We start from the raw sequence: 27,178 nt of genomic DNA, 5'->3' as shown, positions 1-27,178 counted from the left end.
ATATTTGCCCCCTTCCAGTCTTCTGGAATCTCCCCCGTCTCCCATGATTTCCCAAAGATAATAGCTAGAGGCTCAGATACCTCTTCCATTAACTCCTTGAGTATTCTAGGATGCATTTCATCAGGCCCTGGTGACTTGCAGGCATCTAACTTTTCTAAGTGATTTTTTACTTGCTCTTTCCTTATTTTCTCTTCTAAACCTACCCTCTTCCCGTAAGCATTCACTATACTAGACATTCCTTCAGACTTCTCAGTGAAGACCGAAACAAAGAAGTCATTAAGCATCTCTGCCATTTCCAAGTCTCCCGTTACTGTTACCCCCTCCTCATTGAGCAGTGGGCCTACCCTGTCCTTAGTCTTCCTCTTGCTTCTAATGTATTGATAAAAAGTCTCCTTGTTTCCCTTTATTCCCATAGCTAGTTTGAGTTCATTTTGTGCCTTTTCTTTTCTAATCTTGCCTCTGCATTCCTGTGTTATTTGCCTATATTCATCCTTCGTGATCTGACCTAGCTTCCATTTTTTATATGACGCCTTTTTATTTTGTAGGTCACGCAAGATCTCAAGGGTAAGCCAAGGTGGTCTTTTGCCACATTTTCTATCTTTTCTAACCATCGGAATAACTTGCTTTTGGGCCCTTAATAGCGTCCCTTTGAAAAACTGCCAACTTTCCTCAGTTGTTTTTCCCCTCAGTCTTAATTCCCATGGGACCTTGCCTATCAGCTCTCTGAGCTTACCAAAATCCGCCTTCCTGAAATCCATTGTCTCTATTCTGCTGTACTCCCTTCTACCCTTCCTTAGAATTGCAAATTCTATGATTTCATGATCACTTTCACCCAAGCTTCCTTCTACTTTCAAATTCTCAACAAGTTCCTCCCTATTTGTTAAAATCAAGTCTAGAACAGCTTCCCCCCAGTAGCTTTTTCAACTTTCTGAAATAAAAAGTTGTCTGCAATGCAGTCCAGGAACTTATTGGATAGTCTGTGCCCCGCGGTGTTAGTTTCCCAACATATATCTGGATAGTTGAAGTCCCCCATCACCACCAAATCTTGGGCTTTGGATGATTTTGTTAGTTGTTTGAAAAAAGCCTCATCCACCTCTTCCGCCTGATTAGGTGGCCTGTAGTAGACTCCCAGCACGACATCACCTGTGTTTTTTATCCCTTTTAGCCTAACCCAGAGACTCTCCACCCTTCCATCTCCTATGTCCATCTCCACCTCAGTCCAAGTGTGTACATTTTTAATATATAAGGCAACACCTCCTCCCTTTTTCCTCTGTCTATCCTTCCTGAGCAAACTATACCCATCCACACCAACATTCCAGTCATGTGTATTATCCCACCAAGTTTCAGTAATGCCAATAATGTCATAGTTGTATTTATTTATTAGCATTTCCAGTTCTTCCTGCTTATTACCCATACTTCTTGCATTTGTATAAAGGCATCTAAGATACTGGTTTGATTTTGCCTCCCAGCTTTGCCCTGACCCTCCTTCCTCTCTGCCATTATAGCCCATGCTCCCTCCTGTTTCCAACCCATCTCCCAGGTCTTGTTCCCCACTTACCTGCGGGCTTTGCTCACCTGTCCCCGTCGAACCTAGTTTAAAGCCCTCCTTACTAGGTTAGCCAGCTAAGCATAAGCTGGAGAGAAACCGGGAGGACAGAACACTGGCGCCCGCAGCCTCGGAGTACTCTGCCCTCAGCAGGAGCGGGGCCCAGCTTCTCTCCCCTACTGGGCAGTAAGTGGGCCTCGCGCCTGCCAGGGACAGAGAACACTGGCACCCGCAGCCCTGGAGTTCTCGATCCTCAGCAGGCATGGGGCCGCGGCTTCTCTCCAGTTTACGCCGCAGCCCTGCGCCTGCCAGGGACAGAACACCGGCACCTGCAGCCTGCAGCCCTGGAGTTCTGTCCCCGGCAGGCGTGGGGCTGCGGCTTCTCTCCCCTGCTGGGCACTAGGCAGGCGCACATAAATGCCCTGGTGGGCGCAATTGCACCAGCAGGCCGCACGTTGGGGACCACTGTTCTATCCTAAACGAACCCAAAAGTTATGGAGACAGATATGAGTCAAAAGCCAGCAGAGTATCAGAAACCTGGAAAAATCTCTGACCGGATGGGCTCAGGCATTTGGCCACAAGTTGAGGTGGTTCAAAAGTTTCAGATTTTTTTTAAGCAGAATTTTTTTTTTTAATTGTTTCTTTAAACAATCAAACACAGCAAGCATCAAATATTTGGCCATACACTTCTGAAACCCCAAACCATATTCAGGTTTTGGCAGACTAATTTCAGTTTTTCAATTAAAAAACCCACAACAAGTTTTGAAGGATAGCAGACATTGTCTGTGATTTTTTCCTGCTTTTTAAAAACCCCTAGTTTTCAATCCAGAAAAAGTTTTGATGGAAAATATTTGTCCAACCCTTTTCATAGCTTTAGTGCCTTTTAGCACTGGCTGATTCTGAGAACCAGTGATACCTTGTAAAGAAGTTCTCAAAACTGGGTTTGTGCCGAGATGCAGAAGGTTTATTTTTCCCAGGGCTGCCTGCTGTTGTGGAGCAAGTGGGGCAATTTGTACCGGGCCCCACAGAGGCCCCCACAAGACTATAGTATTGCAATTTTTTTTATGGAAGGGGCCCCTGAAATTGCTTTCCAGCCCCCCTGAATCTCTGGGTAGACCTGAGTCAAGCTGAAAGGGTATAACAAGTGGGGTTCTCCAGGGATCAGTTCTGGATAAGTTTCTATTCAAATATAATGGCATAGATAGAGTACAATTATAAAGTTTGTGAATGATAACAAGCTGCACGCATACAAAATAGGAAATGACTTCCTAGGAAAGAGTACTGTGGAAAGGGATCTGGGGTCATAGTGGACCACAAGCTGAATATGAGTGAACAGTGCTGCAAAAAACCAGATCACTCTGGGATGTTCGTTCTACTCTGCGCTGATTTAGGCCTCAACTGGAGTATTTTGTCCACATCTTTCCTGAAGTGTAGTGCCCTGAACCAGACACATTGAAGAGCGTCCAGAGAAGAGAAAAAAAATTAAGGTTTAGAAAACATTACCTATGAGGGAAGTAGCATCTTTTTACAAAAGCCGTTTCTTACAATCTATACGTATAAATAACTGATACAGATAGCACATTTCTACATGTAGCAATTTCACATATAATACAATGCAAGAAACTGCTATCTGTAGGCATTTGCTACATCGGGTAGCATTTTACTACAATAGCAGTTTCTTACACTCCATTCCATATCAGTAACTGCTACCAACACCACATTCCTATGCGGAGATGTTTAATACACTCAGGGGCGGCTCCAAGTACTAGCACGCCAAGCGTACTAGTGCTTGGGGCGGCAAGCCGTCAGGGGTGCTCTGCCGGTCACCGCGAGGGCGGCAGGCAGGTTGACTTCGGCAGCATGCCTGCGGAGGGTCTGCTGGTCCTGCGGCTTTGGCGGACCTCCTGCAGGCTGCCGCCGAATTCACGGGACCGGGGACCTCCTGCAGGCAAGCCACCGAGGGCAGCCTGCCTGCCACGCTTGGGGGGTAAAATACCTAGAGCTGCCCTTGAATACACTACAACTGCCCGGTGGCATCTTGCACTTCTCTCCCACCGAAGCCCCGCCACGTACCTAGGTGGGTCTCTCCCAGCCTCGGCAGCAGGCAGCATCCCTTCTCCATGACAACATAGGGGCAGGATCACTTCCAGGAGTGGGGCAGAAGCAAAAGTCAATCACCCGGGTGACAGAGATGAAGGGACAAACTACCTCAAGAGCTGGGCGTTTGCTCACCTCCTAGCAACCCACAGCAGGAACTTCAGGGTGGATGGTGCTAAGTCAACAGAAGAATTTGTCAGTTAACCTATCTACCATCTCTGAGACAGGTGGATTAACTACAGTAATAGGTAAATCCCTCCTGTCACTGGAGTGAGTATCTCTAACCTGCAGCACTGCTGCAGCATTTCTAGGGAAGCCACAGTTTGTACCCTAAGGAACTGACAGTGGAGTAGGGTACTGAGACTACAGGTTAGATATGTACAATACACTGGGGTACCGGGTACTCTCCTCTACTTCTAAATGGCTGAACCTTACCCCTAGCAGAAATTAAAGGCTCTATTAACACCCTAGAACAGTGGTTTTCAAAACCTATGGTCTGTGGAGATTGCCAAAGGGGTCTGTACCACTATTTGAATATAATTTTAGGGGTCCACATATGAAATAGGATGAAAACCATTGCTCTAGAAGGCTATTTATTTTGTATTTCCCTCTCTGAGTAGCATTGGAATTGTCCACTATCATTTCCCTTTCTTCATGAAATGCTACGCAGCTTGTAGAATTAATTACAAAAGCAGAATCCATTAAATGAAAATCAGATTCACAGTGTGTTGCTAAGGGGCTGATGGGTCTGAGATGGAACTCCCATAATGTGTGCGAGTCCCTGCACATACTTTGGGGGCTCAATGTGCTTATGTCTGCACTAGTCTCACCAGGAGAAATAGTGGACTATGGAGACCAAAGCCCTTGTATATTTCAAGACTCCTGCTGTGTTAGATGCCTTTGTTGTGTTACCTCATCTATTGCCATCACAAAGAGCTGCTGACCACTCACACAGTCATTTCACTGCCTCCAGCACTCCTAGGGAGCGTGTGGCACTGTAGTCAAGAGGCAGAGCACCTTTCAGTGATAGGGAATGGAAGTGACCAGGTACCAATTCTCCAGGACAACCAGCAACTCTGAGGAAAGGTAAAACAAGCAAATTTTGTTGTAAGTGGGGTCGGTGTGTGCAACTTTAGCAACAAACCCGCAGGAGGGGTCCAATGAGCTGCTAACTACAGGTTTCAGAACTTGACAAAGTCCCCACTTAGATACCTTAAATATCTGCTTTAGGCAACCATCTATGTTCTGGAAATTATGTTTCAGAGAGGGAATTATAGAGCATGACAGATCAGATTAATATTTTGTGTGAGGATCAGGTGCTGAATAGAATTGCTAATATTTTAAAATAAAAGCTGCTTAATTGATCCCTTTCATCATAATAATTATGCTGATAAAGTCAATTTTCTAGCAAAACTTCCTCCCGTGGGATCTCAGAAAGCCTTGCAAACAATATAAAGAAAATAATCAGAAAAGATATAGGCAGTATGTATTTATATCATAAAACAATAGCACTAAGTAAGCCTAGAAATGTTGGGCCTAATCCTGTGCAAAACTTCTGTCGACCCTAATGGGGGTTCTGCACAAGGAGGGTTTGTGGGATCAGATCTTCTAGCTAGTGCTTGTATACATAGTTCTCACATGTTTGTCATCAGTGCATATTTCTAGTCTGAAATAGCATAACTAGCATGGATGTATTGCATTGTCAGCACTTACACTGACACTATCCAATTGCTTCTAGGGCTGTTGCTTAATCACAGTTAACTCACAATTTACTCAAAATTAATTGCACTGTTAAACAATAGAATACCAATTGAAATTTATTGAATATTTTTGGATGTTTTTCTACATTTTAAAATATATCAATTTCAATTATAACAGAATACAAAGTATACAGAGCTCACTTTATATTACAAATATTTGCAGTAAAAACAAAAATAGTTTCTCAATTCCCTTCATACGAGTACTGTAGTGCAATCTCTTTATCATGAAAGTGCAACTTACAAATGTAGTTTTTTTGTTACATAAGTGCACTCAAAAAACAAAACAATGTAGAACTTTAGAGCCTACAAATCCACTCAGTCTTACTGCTTGTTCAGCCAATAGCTAAGAGAAACAAGTTTGTTTACATTTATGGGAGATAATGCTGCCCACTTCTTAAGTACGATGTCACTTGAAAGTGAGAACAGGCATTCTCATGGCATTGTTGTAGCTGGAGTCAAAAGATATTTGCTTGCCAGATGCGTGAAAGATTCATATGCCTTTTCTTGCTTCAGCCATCATTCCAGAGGACATGCTCGTTAAAAAAAATAATGTGTTAATTAAATTTGTGACTGAACTCCCTGGGGGAGAACAGTATGTCTCCTGCTCTGTTTTACTCACATTCTGCCATATATTTCATGTTATAGTAGTCTCAGATGATGACCCAGCACGTTGTTCGTTTTAAGAACTCTTTCACTGCAAACTTGACAAAATGCAAAGAAGACACCAATGTGAAATTTCTAAAAAGATAGCGACAGCACTTGACCCAAGATTTAAGAATCTGAAGTGCCTTCCAAAATCTGAGAGGGATGAGGTATGGAGAATGCTTTCAGAAGTCTTGAAAGAGCAATACTCTGATGTGGAAACTACTGAACCCAAACCACCAAAAAAGAAAAAAAAAAAAAAAAATCAACCTTCTGCTGGTGGTATTTGATTCAGATGATGAAAATGAACATGCGTTAGTCCACACTGATTTGGATAGTTATTGAGCAGAAGCCATCATCAGCATGGACCCATGTCCTCTGTAATGGTGGTTGAAGCATGAAGGGACATATAAATCTTTTGCGCATCTGGTATGTAAATATTTTGCAACAGCAGCTACAATAGTGCCATGCAAACACCTGTTCTCACTTTCAGGTGACGTTGTAAACAAGAAGCAGGTAGCAATATCTTCTGAAAATGTAAACAAACTTGTTTCTTGTTCAGCCAGATGCTCAGAGAAGTAGGACTAATTGGTTTAGTTTTGAATGCAGGGTTTTTTTGTATATAATTCTACATTTATAAGTTTAGCTTTGATGATAAAGAGATTCTAATACAAGTACTTGTATTAGATGAATTAAAAAAATACTATTTCTTGTTCTACAGTGTGAATATTTGTAATAAAAAAATATAAAGTGAGCAATACACTCTTTGTCAGGGACAGCTCCAGGCCCCAGCACGCCAAGCACGTGCTTGGGGCGGCATGCCATAGTGGGCGCTATGCCTGCCGCTGGGAGAGTGGCAGGCGGCTCCGGTGGACCTCCCGCAGGCGTGCTTGTGGAGGGTCCACTGGTCCCACAGCTCCAGTAGACCTCCCGCAGGCACGCCTGCGGGACGTCTACCAAAACTGCGGGGCCAGCAGACCGCGGGACCAGCGGACCCTCTGCAGGTATGCCTGTGGGAGGTCCACCAGAGCCGCCTGCCACCCTCCCAGTGGCTGGCATAGTGCCCCCCGTGGCATGCCGCCGTGCTTGGGGTGGCAAAATGTCTAGAACCACCTCTGCTCTTTGTATTGTGTTGTAATTGAAATCAATATATTTGAAAATGTGGAAAACATCCAAAAATATTTAACAATAGAATACCATTTATTTAATCACATGATTAACCACAATTAATTTTTTTTAATCGTTTGGCAACCTTAATTGCTTCATTTACCAAGAGTTCCATTCTCTAGTGTACACAAGCATAGACCACAGGGAACCAGTGCAGCAATCCTCACTTCCTCTCTTTGGACGTGATCCTATGAGGTACTGAGTGAGCTTAATCAGTGGGACTTGAGATGCACTCAACAACTTGTCGCAGTTACTCAGCATCTCATGGGATCGGGCCCCTTCTCAGCAAACATTCATAAAAGGTGATATGCAAAGGGAAAGGCCTAAGCATACCATTTCTGTGTTTTTCCTGCTGTGTGTTTCTTTGTGGAGTAATATATCTGAGGGTTTCGTTTCCAGGGTTCTAGCTCATTTCAGTAACATACTGCTAGTGCTGGACGAGATGCCAAACTTCCCTGAGGAGCTCCAAGGGGCAAAGAAAGGGATTCTGTATCTCACACAGTACAAAGTAAGGATCCAGACTCTTAAATCTAATTATTTACATCATGCCAAACGATGTTGCGTCTGAACACCTGGCAAACTACAAAAGCCATAAGCCAGCCACACAAACAGGAAATTAATATGGGGTGTCACAACACAACATCACTGCTTTAGCAAACTGCATAGCAGCTGAAGGGAGGAGCATGGATTGTTTTCACGTGGATAGACTGTTAATCTGCAGTTCAGCAGCTCTGTAAATTACTGCTTTAATAAAGAACCAGTTTAGTTTAATAAGGGCAAGTTTACATGAGAAAATGTTGCCAGCACGTTATTTAGGGATATGCTAGCAAAAACTATCATAACTACACTGGTAAGAGCTCTAGTTTAGACAATTATAGCAATACAAAAGTCATTATACCGGTATCAGTTTTGCCAGTTAAGGGAAACAGCATACACTACCCTGGTACAAGTACTTCTATAATTGCATCTATTTTAGGGGGGTTTTGCTGGTTTAATTATACTGGTAAAACCCAGCTAGCATAAATCAGGCCTAATAAAACAACTTTCATGTTTTTACCCAGCATGCAGTACATGAAACAACAGCTATGATTTTGCTCTATGTGCTGTACCTTTAAGTTTGCTGGAGGCAGCTGCCATTTTGCATTAATTTCAGATGCAGCTTGTTACAGAGGCGACATACACACTAAACATAAAAAGAAAGTCTTCAGGAGAGAGGATAAAATCATTCCTACTGAACGTATGGTTGTCAAGGCAAAACACAACATACTGCTACACCCTAACGTTGCTGTCCTTTCTGCCCACCTCTTAGACTATATTATTTCCAGAGGGTGGGTATCATCATGCACATGTTGTTGCAAAGTGATGGATTTTCCATTTCCTCCTGGCAATGGTGAGATTGATGGATCTTGTAATCTCTCAGGGAAGGGATTCAGCAGTAGTGGGTCAGCAGCTGAGAAATTTCCATGTCACACTTCCATGACTCTTGCTTGTTTTATGGACAATTCCATGTTTGCCAGTGAGCAAAGCTATTGTAGTAACTACTGTTGACAGGGAAAGAGGTGATCCCTGAGACGGTAGGCAAAGCCCACTGATTGCCATGAAGATTAGCATGAAGCTCTAGAACTTGCAGAGGGATCCAGTATAGTTAGTAGAGCAGAGGAGTCACAGGTTTGCATTGGTCTCAGCTGCTTAGCTGCATCTTGCTTATCATCTCCCGCACTGACACATCCCTAGGTCTCTCCCTTCCCTTTCTGATCCTACTCCCCAAATAAGCAACAAAGCTAAAAGCAATACTCTTCCTGAACCTGTTCTTGTCTCTGTTTCCCTAGATGATATTCCAGCACAAGGACAAGGGCTCCACGACCATCCGCTTTCCACTTCAGCTCCTGGGGGACTGTATGATAGGGGAGGAGCTGAGCTCCAGACAGCAATATATCAAAGGGACTATTAGTATGTGCTGTACCTTACCATACCCAGGACCCTACTGCTGCCACACATCATTGTGTCTCCTGTCACACTTACTCAATGAGGAGAAGCAGATTGATATTAGCAGATATTGCCTGTGTGGCGCAGAGAGGTCCACATGCAGGTGTATTGACCAAGAGAAGGCCATATCCCGCTATAATTTTGATGATCACTTTAAACAGGGCATGGATTATTCATCACAAATCTAAAACCACGATTACATCTGATTTCCAGGGGATCTGAACCCAACTCCCTTGCGCTCAGCTGAGGGCAATGGAGGCCCTTCCCTAGAAATAGGAAGTGAGGGCTGGAATAAAACCCAGGATGTCCATACATCTTGGATTAACCAGCCACCATTTTCCGTTAGGATAGAAAATGCATTGCTCCACACACCTGCATCCCTCAAAAAATATCTTCAGAGGATATTTATCCCAGATGAATTTATCTGGCTAACTGTGTGTCACGGGTTTTCCGCACATTATCAGTTCCTCAGAGTTATTTAGGTGCCCAACTCCTATTCGTTTCTATGGGAGTTAGGTGCCTAAATACCACTGAGGATCTGGGCTCAAGTAACTACTTACAGAAGGTGACTGGACTCAGGAATCCTGTGTTCTATCCCCAACTCTACCACCTACTCACTGTGTCACATTGGTCACTTCTGTGCCTCAGCTCCGCCCAGAGGGGTAATAATATCTATTCCACAGGCTAGTTGAGAAACTTGGTGATTGTAAAGTGCTTTGAGATCCTGAGAGGAGAACTGCAAAGGATTATTGTGTGTAGCACTAAAAGAACAGACATGATATAAGAGTGACCACTCCCTTTCATCAGGGTCATTTGAGGGCAGTCCAAGGATTGCCTCACAGGTGTAGTTTCTGTGTTGTATTCATGTCACCATAATGACAGGGAAAAGAACCATGGAACTGTGGGAGGGAAGATCATGGGAGTAGGAAAAATAACAGTTCAAAGAGATGAGGAAACAGGGATAATAGAGCAAACTGGAGAAAGAGGAAATGTCTCTGGTAAAGGAACATCAGGTGACTTGACTCATGGGCTCACTATAATCTCACCCACTTAGCTTCCAGTCAAGGTGTTCTCACCTTCAAATTCATCTTCCTGTCTGAAGCCACTGATTGCCTGAATATGATCAAAACCCTGTCTTCAGCAGGTGAGGCTCTTGATGGTTCTGCATAATGCCAAAAGTCTGGTGGTTGTTTTATACACATATTGGAAGGCAAGGTCCCAGCTCCAAAGGGCTTACAATGTACATGCCAGATCCAGATAACTGTCCTTTCATTATATGGTACCTTACTGCAACAGCAGTCCTACTTAAGTTAATAAAATTACTTGTGGAGCAGTATGCTTCTAAATCAGAACAAGGTCACCACAATTGGGCCCTATAAGGGCAGTACAGACAAAAGGATGCAATATAAAAGCCAAATGATTGATCAGTGTGGGCTGGTACAGGCCTTGTGTCTCTTATGCCCTACACAAACATAAAGAGTTGTGTTAATGATTATATTACTATTAGGGTGACCAGATGTCCTGATTTTATAGGGACAGTCCCAATATTTGGGGCTTTTTCTTATGTAGGTGCCTATTACCCCCCACCCCCTGTCCTGATTTTTCACACTTTCTATCTGGTGACCCTCATTACTATTATAACAGCTGTGGAGTCTGACTCTCAACACTAATAAGGGTCTTTAGAAAATCAGTGGGCGCTAGGTATCTTAAGACCTTTGAGAGTCTAGGCTTGAGTGTCTCACATATATTGATGACTTTATTCTCCCAGTACCATTAAAGTAGGGCATTATCATCCCAAGTGAATAACCCTCTCTTCTTCCTTCACAAGCACAGATCCCATCCCACATGTGAAACAGCCAGGAAGAGACAACTGTGGAACCAACAAGCCACATGCCAAGCATCAGCACTCACTCACTGTGCTCAGGGATATTGATCAACCCAGTGCCTGAACCCAACTGCCATACACACTCAGGGTCCCTCTCTTCATCTCCTGTACTCAGTTTCTTTTGTCTCTTGCAAAGGACAGGGGGAAATGCTGCTACCATCTTTTTTCTGACTTTTGCGGTGTTGAGCTCTAAAGATTCCTTCTGTTTTGCTTCTCACACCTTGTGGTCAGATTTGTTACGGGTGATGTTCCTGTTCTGAACTGATGCAGCACCCTTTTACCCCATTTCCTAGTCTAAATATCCAAAAGGTGCCTAACTCCCTTAGGCATCTTGAAGTTTCCCACCCGCAGCTATATCTTATGCTCCATCTTTGGTTTTGTTTATGGTATGATGCAAGTTTCAGGAAACCCATTATCTTTCCATGGGTGCAGATGGTAGGACTGGTCAGGCAGGTGATGAAGTTTCACAGAGGTTGTATAGACTATCCATCAAGATAATTAACACTCCAAGAGTTGACTGGCATGTTGGCTGGATTTCCCAAGCTCCTGCATGAAGTTGGGCCCAGATCCACACACACATTTAGGCTCCTAGCTTCCACCAATTTCAATAGAGACAAGGGGGGTGAGGTAATACCTTTTGTTAGGCCAATTTCTGTTGGTGAAAGATACAAGCTTTTGACTTATGCAGAGCTCCTTCCCTTCTTCACAGAGCCCAGAGCCTCGTGTAAGCTTGAAAGCTTGTTTCTTTCACCAGCAGAAGTTGGTCCAACAAAAGATATTACAGTAGAACCTCAGAGTTACGAACACCAGAGTTACCAACTGACCAGACAACCACACACCTCATTTGGAACCAGAAGTACTGCACGCAATAGGTAGCAGCAGAGACCAACCCCCCACCCTCCCCAAACATGCAAATACAGTATAGTGTTAAATGTAAACTACTAAAAAAAAAAAAAAAGGGAAAGCAGCATTTTTCTTCTGCATAGTAAAGTTTAAAAGCTGTATTAAATCAATGTTCAGTTGTAAACTTTTGAAAGAAACATAACATTTTGTTCAGAGTTACAAACAACCTCCATTCTTGAGGTGTTCATAACTCTGAGGTTCTACCATACCTCACTCATCTTGTCTCTCTAATATCCTGGGACCAACATGCCCACAACACTGATTTCAAGGGAAGTGAGGAGCCTAAATAGGCTTTGTGGATCTGGTTCTTGGTATTTAGGATTCTGTAATTTACATGACAGTAATTACTACATAATGACCATACCTGCAGATGAGACAATTAGGAATTTGTCTAACAGCTGTTGAAACCCTTGGCTAAGCATGAAATATATGGCTCTCTATCCCCAGATATCTGAGGCGTGTAAACACCCACAGAGGAGGAACTAGTTAGCATGATAAAGTAGAGGCCAGAACTAGAGCAAACAGCTGAGTATAGCTAGTACTTATGGGATACGACGACATTAAGTCAGGTAAAATTTATGTTATCAGGAAAAACTTTCTGACCCCAAAGGACCTATTAGCGTGAGGAATAAGTCAGGGTCAGTCATCTCCCATGCACCTTCCCATGGCAAGAAGTATCTCTACAGTACCATGCTAACAACATGTCCCTCAAAGGGTTTCTTAGACTCCACACAAGCTTTTCTTAGCCATTCACACCACCCCTTCTCAAGGGTACCAGTTTATTCACAGAAATTGTACCCCAAAATGAAAATCAACATCCCAAAACCTAGTTCATCAGTTTTACCCTCCCAGGCTTTTCCTGCCTGTAGCCTTCATGGGTAAACCCCAGGCCTTTCTGCTGGAACCTATTCACCCTACTCCCAGTCCCAGGCCTTCCTGCTGGTGCCTTACCTTTTTATGATAGGCTACTATCAGGCTGGAGTCTCAGGTTTCTAGCTCTGGCTTTCAAACCCCCAGATACCAAAGTCTTCCCTGAAGGAATCTGCATTGTTTCCTGCAGTTTCCCACTTCACTACAGCCACCTGCTGCTCATTTTAGGGAACTACCTGATCCAACCCAGGTGTACCTCTTCAGTAATCAGGATTGGTTAGCTCCAGGCCCTCCAGCCCTTAAGGGGCAAGCCACCCTGTTACACCTCCCAACAGATGTGGTGGAAACTAGACTGACATAATACTAGTAATTGTATCAGCTGGCGACAGTGCTGCACTAGCAGGGAGACGGTCTGTAATTCTATCAGGATTGCTTACTGGAAAACACTGAGGGTGACTAAATTTGTTAGTCTCTAAGGTGCCACAAGTACTCCTGTTTTTTTTACTGAGGGTATGTCTACACTACAGAAACTATACCAGCATAGCTACGTTGCTGCAGCTATGCTGACATAACCCTGTAGTGTAGATGCAGCCTACATCAACAGAAGGAGATATTCCATCAGTATAGGGACACCACCTCCTTGAATGACAGTAGCTATGTTGATGGAAGCATTCATCTGGTGACACAGCTGTGTCTACACAGTGGGGTTAGGTTGGCATAGCTATGGCGGTCAGGGCTGTTATTTCTTCATGCCTCTATCCAACGCAGCTATGTCAACCTGATTTTTTAAGTGTAGACCAGGCCTGAGCAACTCAGATTTTTTTTCCAGAGCTCTAGCACCAGTCCTTAATACAAGGAATCTCTTCCTAGCACTGATCTACGCCATACATTTTCCACCTCATATTCTCCTGTCTGACGCTGCTTTGGTGTAGATAGAATTCACCTGTGTAGTTTGTCAGTATATTTAATTAAAAGTGTTTAATTTTTGCCTGGTTAGAATCTGGACTCCTTGGGTTCTAGTGTCTGCCCTATCACTGACTTCCCCTCTCTGTTTCTTAGTTTAATTCGTAGGAAAATTAGTCCTCCACACTCTGCCACCAGTTCTAAAGTAGCTGGATGTTTCTGCACACAGGCTCAGTGGTGCAATAGTTAATAATGTTGCCATCACTGTTATTGAGCTTCAGAGTCAATAACCTAGTAAGATGCTGGGGGACAAAGGTATTGTTTCAGGCTGCATGCAGATTCAGGGGGGCACCACTGAACTGGCTTCTGTTCAAAAGGTTGTCTTCAAAACGAGGATGTCTAGAAAATGTAATTACCTTTTAAGTGAAAATTTAATTTCTGCAGAATCGGTTAGAGCCACTAGAGGAGTGTCGGTACAGCATCCTGGCTCAGTCCAACTCCTGCTCTCAGTGGCTGAGAAGATTCAGTGCCTTGGTATCATGGGGATTACTGCCTTGTAAATCCTTCCAACAGCTAGATTTGTACTTGCAAAGCACTGTGAGACTCACAGATGACAGGTACTAGACACACGCAAAGAATTTATTTTTACTAACATGATTTTTTTTCTGCTTGTTAAATATACAGATACATTAAGAGAGGCTGCTAATCTTCAGGACTATCCAACAGCCTCCATCTACACCTATGCCCACCCAACAGCACCTCGGGTTCCCCGTAAGCATTGAAACATTTTCTCCCTGGTTACATGAAATGTCCTCCAAACTTCCAGCTGGAGCCTGAGGGAGGAGAGAATCATGGGCCCATCCAATGCTCATAGAAGTCAGTCAAAATGTTTCAATTGACTTCAAAGGCTTTGGATCAGGCCTTCTATATCCAGAGTCTTTCATTCCTGGGATACCCCACACTGTGCTCCACTAGCAGTATCCCTGGTAGTGCGAAGGGCTCAGCCTTTCTCAGATGAGAGAAGAGCTCAGTTACCGTCTTCATTCACACTTGGGCTTCCCCACCAGTCCGGTGGGCCCATCCTTTCCTGACACGAATCCTGAGCTATTGTAGGGTTAACTTCCTCCCTACGATGAGCTTTTGCCACTCCCATTGCTCTCAGTGATCAGCAGTCTGCCCTTAATGTTTGTTAAAATTGGTCCCTGTTCTCTTCTGTTCTGTTCTGTGCAGGTTCTCATAGTACACTCATCAGTGTAGAATCTGAGCACCTTCCAGTAGCACATTAAGCAACATGACTAAATCTGTTACATATCTGTTGTAATCAATGACTCATAATTAGGGCCCAGACCTGCAAGATGCTGAGCACTCAATTCCCATTGGAGTCTATGGGAGTTGAAGGCACTCAGAGACTTACAGTACCTCAGCACCCCTCAGAACTGGGACCTCGGAGCAGTAATAAAGTGCATTATTGGAGCCCCAGCACCAGTAGAGGAACTTCTATTCCATAGTCATTTGGTGAAACTGCCTTAGGGTAGCTCAGTTTTTCCTTCAGAGCTATTTCCCGGGATCAGCTAGATCTTCACCGAGGAACTCCTCTGGAGCCTGGAAATCAGTAAGGAATAGAAAACAAAGAATGTGAGAGAGAAAGAGTTCCATTTGGGCTGTTCAGCTCAGGCACTCACATGTTATGGCCCAGAACAAGTAGCATGTCAGTACTAGACTGAAAGAGGGTGCTGGGCGAAGGCTTCACTAAGGTGGGATCTCTGTTCACACCTGAGATGCTGAAAGGTTTCTGTTCTCCCTGGACAGGTTCGCTCAGCACACTTCCATATTGGCCACCCCCCTATCCTGGCCCACCAGAGTTACCTCCACCCTACTCTGAAGTGGAATCCACAAGCCCAAGAGGTAAGTCAGCACAAGGGCACACAGGGTGTTACACAGCTGTAAGTCACCTCGCTGGCTTTCCTGATTCCATTTCCCTAGGCTAGATAGGGCTTTGCTCCTCCCAGAGGGATCCATGACTGCAGGGCTGGCTGAAACACCTCAGCAGCCTTCTTCACACACCTGCCCCCACAAGCTGCAAGAACTAAGATTCAGGGGGAATCCTCCCTGTGACTTCTGCATCAAATTCCTCTCCTATGCCAGTGAGGGAGGTTGAGACCCATGGCAAGGTTAATAATATGACATGCATGTTGTGGAAGGAGTTTGGGATGGATGTTCTCTGTACACAGGTACTCGGAGGACCTAGCTGGAACCTCATCTAGAGCTCTGACAAATGGGGAGACCTCCCAGTTCCCCAGGGGATGCAGCTTATTACAACCACAGAAGTCTCAGCCAGTATAAAGCTGCTCATATTCCACTCCACACGACAGTGCAGAGTTACCAATGCAGAGAGGATTAGGCACTGCTCTGTGTAATGCTGAGCAAGCCACTAAGGCCCCAATCCTACATGCGCTAATCCATTGAAGCCAATAGGCTCATTCACATACTTAAAGTGAAGCATATGTCTAAGTGTTCGAATGATGAGAGCCTTAGGGTACATCTACACTGCAGGTGAGTGGTGTGATTCCCAGCTCTGCTAGATGTACATGTGCTAGCTTTGATTGAGTCAGTGCACTAAAAATAGTGGTGTGGCCACAGCAGGACAGGCTGTAGCTCAGGCTGACTGCCTGAGTGCATGCCTAGGATCTCAGAAGGGATTGTCCTCAGGCAGCTTACCTATGATGCCCTGTGCTAGTTCGATCAAAGTTAGCACATGTACATCTACCCAAGTTGGGAATCGCACCTCCTGGATGTAGTGTACATGTACCTCGAATGACTAGCCAGAGTTCTACAGACAGTACCTGGGCAAGGGGACTACTTACATACTACTGTATTATACTTGAGGACAACTGTGTTTACTCAGATGCTTAAGGTTAAGCACATGCATAGGTGTTTGCAGGACCTGGGCCTTAACCTCACTTTCCACATCTATCAAGAAACTGGAGTCATTGCCTTGAATTACTGTAAAAGCCCTAATGTATTTGAGAGAAAGATAATAATAACCAAGTTCTTATCGAGTGCTTTTCATCAGTAGCTCTCCATGATTTACAAAGGCGACTACTGTGACGTATTCCCCTCAGGGTGCCACCTGAAACTGGGGTACCACTGAGCCCCTCTGACCCACCAGCCTGCCAAGCCCTCTCCTGGGCTCAGGCACACATAAAGGTAGGGACACACCCAGTTGCAGAACACACAGACACTGATCAGCTCTGCATGGGGAGGCTTCATCTAAGGAACTGCTCAGCTGCTCCAGTGCACCCCTCCCCCACCCGCAGAGTGTAAAAAATTACACCATCGTGTGCTGCCTAGAGATCTGTACAGTGTAAGCTCATGAAATTCGCTCCCCTCCCTCAATGTGGAGAAGGGATATGCAACAGTTTTCTGCCCCAAGTTATGACTCCCACACACTGGTTTTAGACAAAGAAAAAATAAATGTATTAACTACGAAAGAGAGATTTTAAGTGATTATAAGGCAGTAGTGGGCAACCTGCAGCCTGTGGGCCGCATGCAGCCCATCAGGGTAATCTGCTGGCAGGCCACGAGACAGTTTGTTTACATTGACCGTCTGCAGGCACAACCGCTCGCAGCTCCGAGAACAGCAAACCGTGGCCACTGGGAACTGCAGGCAGCCGTGCCTGCAGATGGTCAACGTAAACAAACTGTTTCTCGGCCCACCAACAGATTACCCTGACAGGCTGCATGCGGCACAGGGGCCACAGGTTACCCACCACTGTTATAAGGGATAGCAAACCAATCAAAGCAGATAACCTAGCAAATAAACAAAACCTGCAAGCTAAGCTTAATATACTAAAGAGACTGGATATCAGTAGCAAAGTCTCACCCTAAATGATGATTTGAGCAGGCTGCAGAGATTCTTAAGGGGCCAGCTGCACTTGCTTACAGCTTAGAAACCCCAGGTGTTCCTTTCACAGACTAAAAATCCCTCTTGCCTAGGTCCAGCACTTCCTCCCAGTTCAGTCTTTGTTCCTCAGGTGTTTCCAGGAGTCTCTTTGGGCCAGCAGTCAGTGAAGAACCATGATGATGCCAGTCCCCTGCCTTAAATAGCTTTTGCATATGGCAGGAACCCTTTGTCTCAAAGCTTAGTTCCCACATGAGTCAGTGGAAAAAACACTGGTATTTTAATATGGAGTCCAGTACCAGGTGACCTGGTCACATGACTTGTAGTCTTACAGCAGCCATGAGTCAAAGGCTGCTTGCAGCGTTCTCAGGAAGACACCCCACCCCTGGTGGGAGATAAACTTCTTCTAAGGCAGGGGTTCTCAAACTGGGGGTCAGGACCCCTCAGGAGGTCACGATGTTATTACATGGTGGGATTGTGAGCTGTCAGCCTCCACCCCAAACCCCACTCTGCCTCCAGCATTTGTAATGGTGTTAAATATATTAAAAAGTATTTTTAATTTATTGGGGGGGTCGCACTCAGAGGCTTTCTATGTGAAAGGGGTCACTAGTACAAAAGTTTGAGAACCACTGTTCTAAGGCCTATTGTTTTCTCTAATGGCCCTTCCCAGCCAGCCATCTAGACTGAGTACATTCTGCCTAGTGGGCATTCCCCAGGTGTTTGTAATACTAATATATAATCAATATTCCTAACTTCAGATACAAAAATAATACATGCATACAAATAGGATAATCATATTCAGTAAATTATAACCTTTCCAATGACATCTCACATGACTTATCTTGCATAAAATGCATTATAATTATGCCATAATAATATCACTGTGAAGAATATGGGGTGCAGTGTCACAGCCACTATCATAAGCAAAACAGATATAATAAACATAACCAAAAAGAACTACAGTAATATATACATATGTTAGAGAAATGCATTGAAAAAATGCTAACATTTATTTTTACATTTTAGCTCACTGTAACCGATGACATCTCCAGTTCTCCTGATAAGTTATTTTCCAGCTACAGAAAATGTTTGCGAGATTTTCTACATTTATTTAACTCAGATGTTAAAATATATTGAAACCACCATCCTCCTAGTCGCTTTTCCCACTGATATTTAATACAGCAGTTTACTTATTTGTTACTAACCATATGCACAGAAATGGGACAGACATCTCGATAATATCACCAATGTTGTACCATCCTTTGTGATTTGGGTGACCACTCGTGTGATATGACTTTGTGGATGAGAGACTGGAGCAGGGTAGATGTCAAAATGTTGTGGAGGGGATCAGCCTATGAAGTTCTGATTAGCTGGTTGACATCCTTGAACTGTATCCCAAATTTTGAGCTATTGTTTACTAGTGTTTCATTGACTATCAATTCATTGTTCTTATTCATTATTTGTATTATAATAGTGCCCAGAGTGCCCAGTTGGATTCAGGGCCCCAGTGAGCTGGGTGCTGTAAGGACAAAGAAGAGATTTTTGAGAGCCTAGTCTGAGATGTCTTAGGCCCTAATATAAAAGCCTAATAACAGTAAATAATATCAAAGGGATCTTTACTAGGGCTGGCAGGAAGGAACACTCTTGGTGAAATGCTGCCATTGATTCCAGAAAGTATAATTCTTCACTACGGACAGCACAGTAGGAGGGATGCATGCCATTGCCTATATCTGTGAGCAGTGTAATTGTCCCAGGCTATTGCCTATATCTGGGGTCCATTCACCTGGCTCAGCCCAGGTCAAATGTACATGGCAGGCACATAGTGCTTGAAAATCGATCTCTCTTTGCCATTGGGACAGATCAGTACAGTTTGGATCCAAACCAGATCTAACTTCCTCAGGAGTTCAGGATGGTGTTCAGATGTAGAGTTCTGGTTCAGCCCACTAGAAAGGCTGGAGCAGAGCACTGGCCCCTTACAGACCCCAGATGTGGGGCTGTTTGGCTCCTCTGAGGTGAGGCAGGCCCAGCTGCACTTTTCAAGATGGTATATAGGAGCTATTGTGAAGGATAATAATGTTGTCTCCACTTTTCTCTCATTTCTCAGAGAGCCAAGAGGGCTGCTGCCACTGCAGGGCCCTGAGAACCCAAGAACAGACAGACAGGCAGAACTGAGGAGCCAGCCCAGAAATGTATGGACATAAAACCTTTCTGTCCCTTGCTTTCTCCTTTCCCTAGACTCCCCCCAACATGACAGTTCTGTGAGGGCAATGAAGCAAAATTCCACTGACAAAGCCTGATTCAGTCCCCGACAAGCTGCTCTGCTACCCTGTATCTCATCGTGCTTCCTGCAGCAGTAAAAGCTCAGATTTCCCCCACACACTTGTCTTCGTGCATTGTTTTCCAACCTCAAACCATATCCCGAAAACTCAGCCAGCCAGCCACCATGATCTCGATGGGAGCGTAGCCCCATGTCCTTCACATGCAAATTTCAAACTGGCCTGTAGTTATCTAATCTGATTGGGAAATATCTCCCGTAATCCATATCACTGAAAGTCATGGTAACAGAACCAGCTTCTAGCATGAAAGTGTAAAGAGGAAGGCACTGTTATTTAAAAAATATAGCAGTGACTGGAAATTAGAAGACATGGGTTGTATTCCCTGCTTTGATATTAACTCGTGATGTGACTGGGCATGTCACTTCTCCTCTCTATTTAGCTGCCTATCATAGTGTTTTATCCTGCTACCCATCATTGTAATATCTGAGTACCTTCCATGTAAAAATAAATAGCAACAGCAAAGTCTGTAGTGGTTTTTATGGAGTTTCTCCCTTTTTTAAATGAAAACTTCTTTGGTAGAGTTTTTGGTTTTGCTTTATTTTTAAGCATGCATTATTTTATTTCTATTTTGGGGGTTTTAAGTTGACTAGTTTCAGGGAGGGCTTTGGATAGAAGGGAGTATGTCAATGCTGTCACATCACTCTGAGGCCATGGCTACACTTACAGTTCTGCAGCGCTGGTAGTTACAGCTGTGTTCGTACAGCTGTGTAGGGCCAGCGCTGCAGTGTGGCCACACTGACAGCTACCAGCGCTGCAGTGTGGCCACATTTGCAGCACTTGCAGCGCTGTTGGGAGTGATGCATTGTGGGCAGCTATCCCACAGAGCACCTCGTCCCATTTTGGCACTGTGGCTTGTGGGAAGGGAAAGGAAGTGTACGGGTCTTTCCGCTTCCTGTTCCAACGCCCCGTGGTGCTTTGCTACACATTCCGAGCAGTTTGGCAGCATTGTGAGTCTGCAGCACGATTTCTGAGATTTCTGTTACAAATGGAGCCTGAGCTGCTGAGGACCTTGCAGATGAATGTTGCCAGCACATCACGCATGGCAGTGGAGCTATTCCTTCAGCTGCAAAGTGACAGTGAGGAGTCAGACGATGATATTGAAACGCCTGACGCTCAAGACACTCAATTGCTTATGGCAGTAACAGACGTGCTCAGCACCGTGGAACGGTGCCTTTGGGCTCGGGAAACCAGCACTGAGTGGTGGGATCACATCGTCCTGCAAGCCTGGGAATGACGAGCAGTGGCTGCAGAACTTTCGGATGAGAAAAGCCACTTTCATGGGACTGTGTGCTGAGCTCGCCCCTACCCTGTGGTGCAGGGACACAAGATTGAGAGCTGCCCTGCCAGTGGAGAAGCGGGTGGCTATTGCAATCTGGAAGCTGGCAACTCCAGACAGCTACCGATCGGTGGCGAACCAGTTTGGAGTGGGAAAGTCCACTGTTGGAATGGTGCTGATGCAAGTTTGCACAGCCGTTAATCGCACCCTGCTAAGAAGAACTGTGACTCTGGGGAATGTGCAGGACACTGTGGATGGCTTTGCACAAATGGGTTTCCCTAACTGTGGATGGGCAATAGATGGGACGCATATTCCTATTCTGCCACCACCCCACCTGGCATCAGAGTACGTTAATCGCAAGGGGTATTCCTCCGTGGTTCTGCAAGCGCTTGTGGATAACCGTGGGCGTTTCACTGACATTTCCTTAGGATGGCCTGGAAAGGTGCATGATGCATACATCTTTCGGAACAGTGCCCTGTTCAGGAAGCTGAGGGCCGGGACTTTTTTCCCAGACCGCAAGATCACAGTAGGGGACGTTGAAATGCCCACTGTGATCCTTGGAGACCCCGCTTACCCCTTAATGCCTTGGCTCATGAAACCATATACAGGGAAGCTTGACAGGAGCAAGGAACGGTTCAACTACAGGCTGAGCCGGTGCAGAATGACTGTGGAGTGTGCTTTTGGCCGTTTGAAAGCCCGCTGGAGGTGTCTTTATGGGAAGCTAGATTTGGGGGAAAGCAGCATCTCCGCTGTTATATCCGCGTGCTGTACCCTCCATAATATTTGTGAAGGGAAGGGTGAAAGATTCAGTGAGGAATGGACCTCCAAGGTTCGAAGCCTAGAGGATGAATTTGCACAGCCAGAGAGCAGGGCTACTAGAGAGGCCCTGTCATAAACAGATAGCTAAGGGTTAATGTCTCTTTCACCTGAAGCACCTGACCAGAGGACCAATCAGGAAACCGGATTTTTTCAACTTTGGGTGGAGGGAAGTTAGTGTCTGAGTCTTTTGTCTGCCTGCCTGCTTTCTCTGAGCTTTGGAGAAGTAGTTTCTACTTTCTAGTCTTCTGTTTCTAAGTGTAAGGACAAAGAGATCAGCTAGTAAGTTATATGGTTTCTTTTCTTTGATATTTGCATGAATATAAGTGCTGGAGTGCTTTGATTTGTCTTTTTTTTGAATAAGGCTGTTTATTCAATATTCTTTTAAGCAATTGACCCTGTATTACATCATCTAAATACAGAGAGAACATTTGTATGTATTTTTCTTTCTTTTTATATAAAGCTTTCTTTTAAGACCTGTTGAAGTTTTCTTTACTTCAGGGAAATTGAGTCTGTACTCACCAGGGAATTGGTGGGAGGAAGAAATCAAGGGGAGATCTGTGTGTTGGATTGCTAGCCTGATTTTGCATTCCCTCTGGGGGGAATAGGAAAGTACTTTTGGTTTCCAGGACTGGAAACAGAGAGGGGAAGTCACTCTGTGTAGTTTCACAGAGCTTGTGTCTGTGTATCTCTCCAGGAGCACCTGGAGGGGGGAAGGGAAAAAGGATTATTTCCCTTTGTTGTGAGACTCAAGGGATTTGGGTCTTGGGGTCCCCAGGGAAGGTTTTTCAGGGGGACCAGAGTGCCCCAAAACACTCTAATTTTTTGGGTGGTGGCAGCAAGTACCAGGTCCAAGCTGGTAACTAAGCTTGGAGGTTTTCATGCTAACCCCCATATTTTGGACGCTAAGGTCCAAATCTGGGACTAAGGTTATGATAGGCCCAGGAAAGGGCTTCAAGGATTAGGGATGCCTTAAGGGAGCAATTTGATGCTGAGAGCCAACAGTAATGTTTGGTGCCTTTGCTGTGCTCCTTTCTACCTTGGGGTACAGTATTTACCACTTTCTGCAATAATAAAAACTATTGTAAAAGCCATAAAATCCTTTATTCAAAGTACAGTACATAACCCCAGGGGGGTTAGGGTGGTGGACTGTACATTCAGAGGTTTGAATATGTCCTGTTTGGATTGCTGTTCAATGTCTGCTGCACTTCAGGATTACTATGCTGCAGAGTAATGGGGGTGGAGTGCACAGGGTAAGGATTGTAGTTATCAGGGCTGGTAGGTGATCGTACAGGTGTTGGGGGCAGCTGGGGTAATAAGAAACTGGCTGCTGGAGAAAGGTGTTTTGTGCAAATACTGGGGAACAAGAAAGAGAGCTTTGGGAGGCTTGTGGGTTACCACGGTACAGATCTGCCTGCATGGCTACAAGAGACTCGAAAGAGTCAGTTTGGCGAGCCAGGAGGCTTATCAAGTGCTTTGAGGTTTTTTTGGTAGCCAATTCCTTTCTCCTGCTTTGTGTTTGCCTCCACTCATACATTTTCTCTCTCCATTCCTGCGTCTTCCTACTTTCTCTGTTGTAGTGATTCATAACTGCTTTGATCAATTCTTTTGATTTTCGCGGATTTTTTCTCAAGTTCTGCAAGCGACGTGAGGCCGGTGATCCGGCTGCATTAGTCAAGGTCACTAAAAAAAAAACATAGATAGAAACATGTAATACACAGAGGCTACATTGTTTATTATCACACAGTGAAGGAGTTTGTAGACTTTTTGTAGCATCATTCCCACATACCTAACATAACACAGAGAGGCCAGGGAAGCGAAGGCATGGCGAGCAATGGGGTGAGTGTTTCTGCCCCGACTTCACCTGGGAGGGGGAACTGACTGATGGCTCACTGGGGTTTATCTGCACTGGGTAGAGGAGGTAGCTGGTGGCCTGCACAGGGGACAGTAGGGAACATGAAGCTGTCAAGCTGCTGGCGGGGGGGGCGGTCCGCAGCTACCTGCTGGAAGGGGGTGGGGAGACCGGAACGCACCACGGTGCTGGCTGCCTGCTGGAAGGGGGGGGGGGGGAGAGACCAGAACACACCGCAGTGCTGGCTGCCTGCTGGAAGGGGTGGGGGGGGAGACCGGAACGCACCGCGGTGCTGGCTACCTGCTGGAAGGGGTGGGGGGGGAGACCGGAACGCACCGCGGTGCTGGCTACCTGCTGGAAGGGGTGGGGGGGGAGACCGGAACGCACCGCGATGCTGGCTACCTGCTGGAAGGGGGGGGGGGGGAGACCGGAACGCACCGCGATGCTGGCTACCTGCTGGAAGGGGTGGGGGGGCAGACCGGAACGCACCGCGATGCTGGCTGCCTGCTGGAAGGGGTGGGGGGGGGGACCAGAACGCACCGCGGTGCTGGCTACCTGCTGGAAGGGGCGGGGGGGGGAGACCGGAACGCACCGCGGTGCTGGCTGCCTGCTGGAAGGGGGGGGGGAGGGAGACCGGAAACGCACCGCGGTGCTCGCCACCTGCTGGCAGGGGGGGGCGGTGGACCGCGAACCTGGTGCCCTGCACTGAAGTATCCCTAGATTCTCAACAGGGTTTCCTACTGCCAGATATATCACTGCTGCGTGTTACCTGGGAAGAGAGGGAGGGTCTTCTACAGCAATGTGGATTCCGCCCTGGCCCCTATGCAGCTTGCCTGTGTGCAGCCATGGTACCCCCACCCCTCGCTGCACAGTGGATCGGACGAGTTAGCCTGACCGGGACAAGGACCACGGTGGCTCTCCCTATAAACTTGCAAAAGCACATTGCCCACGCTCTGGCTGCAACTTTTCAAGAGATTACCGAGGCCAATTACAGAGACGTGATAGAGCAAATCAATGGGCTATTCCACGTTTAGGCATGCATGCAGGCAGCCATAACCCAAACAGTCCTCTCCCAAAACATAAAATCTGCTTACCTCGCGCACGCTCCTCTGCTTCTTCTTCACCAGCAACTTCCCGCTGCTGCGACTGGCTAGCCTCCTCCTGGCTTGAGAAGAGCTCCTGGCTGCATGCCTCCTGGGACTCTGGGGTGTCTCCCTCCACCCCAGTAGCCTGACTCTCGGCTTCCTCTACACCCTTACCCACTTCTCCCTGCTCTGAACCCTCCATTGTGCTCCTAGGATTGGCAGTGGGGTCACACCCAAGTATGGCATCCAGCTCCTTGTAAAAATAGTAGGTCGTGGGGGCAGCTCCTGAGCAGCAATTTCCCTCACGGGCTTTGCAGTAAGCACTGCGCAGCTCCTTAATTTTTACCCTGCACTGCAAGGCGTCCCGTTCATGGCCCCTTATCAGCAAGGACTGTGATATCTGCCCATAGGTATCATAATTTCTCCGGCTGGAGCGCAGCTGTGCTTGCACAGCTTCCTCACCCCAAACACTGATGAGGTCCTGCAGCTCGGAACTGTTCCATGCTGGGGCTCGTTTGGGGCGTGGAGGCATGGTCGCTCATTGATTGATTGATTGCACTCCACACCTGGCTGAGCAAACAGGAAGGGATTTTCAAAATTCCCGGGGCATTTAAAGGTGGGGTCAGCTGAGCCCAGGGCTGTGGAGTGTGCAGGATTACCAGAGAGGCTTAAAAGGTATGCTGGGATACCTCCTTATACCCCAGAGGTCAATAAAAGCGCTGGTGGGGTCCACACTTGCTGACCAGCGCTGGAATCGCTACACCCGAGGCTCGACCAGGTGTACAGCCAGCGCTGCAACCAGGGAGTTGCAGCGCTGGCTGTGCTTTGCAAGTGTGGCCACATCCTAAGTTGCAGCGCTGTAACCCCCTCACCAGCGCTGCAACTCTGTAGTGTAGCCATGGCCTAAGGTAGAGAGACCTTTTCAAAGAGGAAGGTTTTGCAGCATTTCCTACAGATGGTCAGACTCTGCATTCATCTCTGGAAGTTCGTTCCATAGCCAGGCCCCATTTACCAAGATTGCTTCATCCAGAGCTTTGTGAGCTGCAGTGTCTCACAGAATCACAGCTGAGCTGTTGTGTTGGTTATTGGCTCAAAAGTGGGTCTTTAATGTAGCTACAGCCTGAACCATTAATTGCCTTGAAGATTAGGACCAAGACCTTAAATTGGCTTCAAAAACTGCCTGGCACCCAGTGGAAGGAAGGACCTGAGCCTGGTCTTATGGCAACCTAATCTACAGAGAAGGGAATGTATCTGTGCCTCAGTTTCCCTATCTCTAAAACAGGCTAATAGTAGCTCCAGCACTTTGAGAGCCTCAAAAGAAAACCACTAAGTGCAAAGTATTACTACTGTTTTCCTCCTGGGGTTTATGTAATAACATAGGCTTCCCAAAGTGGTTATGTTTGTGCAGAGTAGAGTCCCAGACTGTCAAACTCTGATGGTCCTATTTGAACTATGAACCCGAATTTACAGGCGGCATGGTACAGCTCAGTAAGCCTAAAGCCAGCAGCTGGTGTTTCAGCTCATGTGATCTTACCTGATATAGGCCTGGCCACTATGTTTTAACAGTGACTTTCTATATTCTTTTTCTTTCCAGATTCCATGGAGCTGGGACCATGTATCCCTGTGAACTATTAAATTAGAATTGATTCCTGGCCTCTGATGGATTTTCAGTCATTCTTCTCCATTCAGCCAGGCAGGATGGGGGAACATGGGTATCAAGAAACTCTTTAGTGCTCACCATTTTGAAGCATACAGTGTGTGTAGGAGGTGATCATAGAACAAGGTGTTATAATACTGGACTGGAAGACAGATCTGGTTCTAATGTCAGCTGTGCTGGGGGGGAGGCATAGCTCAGTGGTTTGAGCATTGGCCTGCTAAACCCAGGGTTGTAAATTCAATCCTTGAGGGGGCCATTTAGGGATCTAGGGCAAAAATCAGTCTTGGGATTGGTCCTGCTTTAAACAGGGGGTTGGACTAGATGGCCTCCTGAGGTTCCTTCCAACCCTGATAATCTATGTGCCTTGGATAAGTCACTGTGTCTCAGTGTCCCCATCAATAAAATGGAGATGATGATAGTGACTGCAGAGAAGGATTGTAAGAATAAATGAATGTATGTAAATTGCATTGAGATTCTTGGATGAAAAGCCAGGCAT

At 45.8% G+C, this 27,178-nt stretch overlaps 2 protein-coding genes across 2 annotated transcripts in view; both read left to right on the top strand.

Annotated features, from left to right (window-relative positions):
• Nucleotides 1-27,178, top strand: part of METRN (meteorin, glial cell differentiation regulator) — a 291,968-nt gene that overhangs the window by 177,634 nt on the left and 87,156 nt on the right. The gene's annotated exons all lie outside the window — the stretch shown is intronic.
• Nucleotides 4,677-19,832, top strand: LOC127058436 (WW domain-binding protein 2-like). The gene is made up of 7 exons (XM_050968500.1): nucleotides 4,677-4,729; nucleotides 7,612-7,720; nucleotides 9,042-9,162; nucleotides 10,253-10,342; nucleotides 14,444-14,530; nucleotides 15,569-15,664; nucleotides 19,765-19,832. The coding sequence occupies exons 1-7, from the start codon at nucleotides 4,677-4,679 to the stop codon at nucleotides 19,830-19,832; spliced, it is 624 nt and encodes a 207-aa protein (XP_050824457.1).

Source organism: Gopherus flavomarginatus, chromosome 9, assembly GCF_025201925.1.
Source record: "Gopherus flavomarginatus isolate rGopFla2 chromosome 9, rGopFla2.mat.asm, whole genome shotgun sequence".
NCBI classification, from domain to species: Eukaryota; Metazoa; Chordata; order Testudines; family Testudinidae; genus Gopherus; species Gopherus flavomarginatus.
This window is presented reverse-complemented; position numbering and strand designations above follow the sequence as displayed.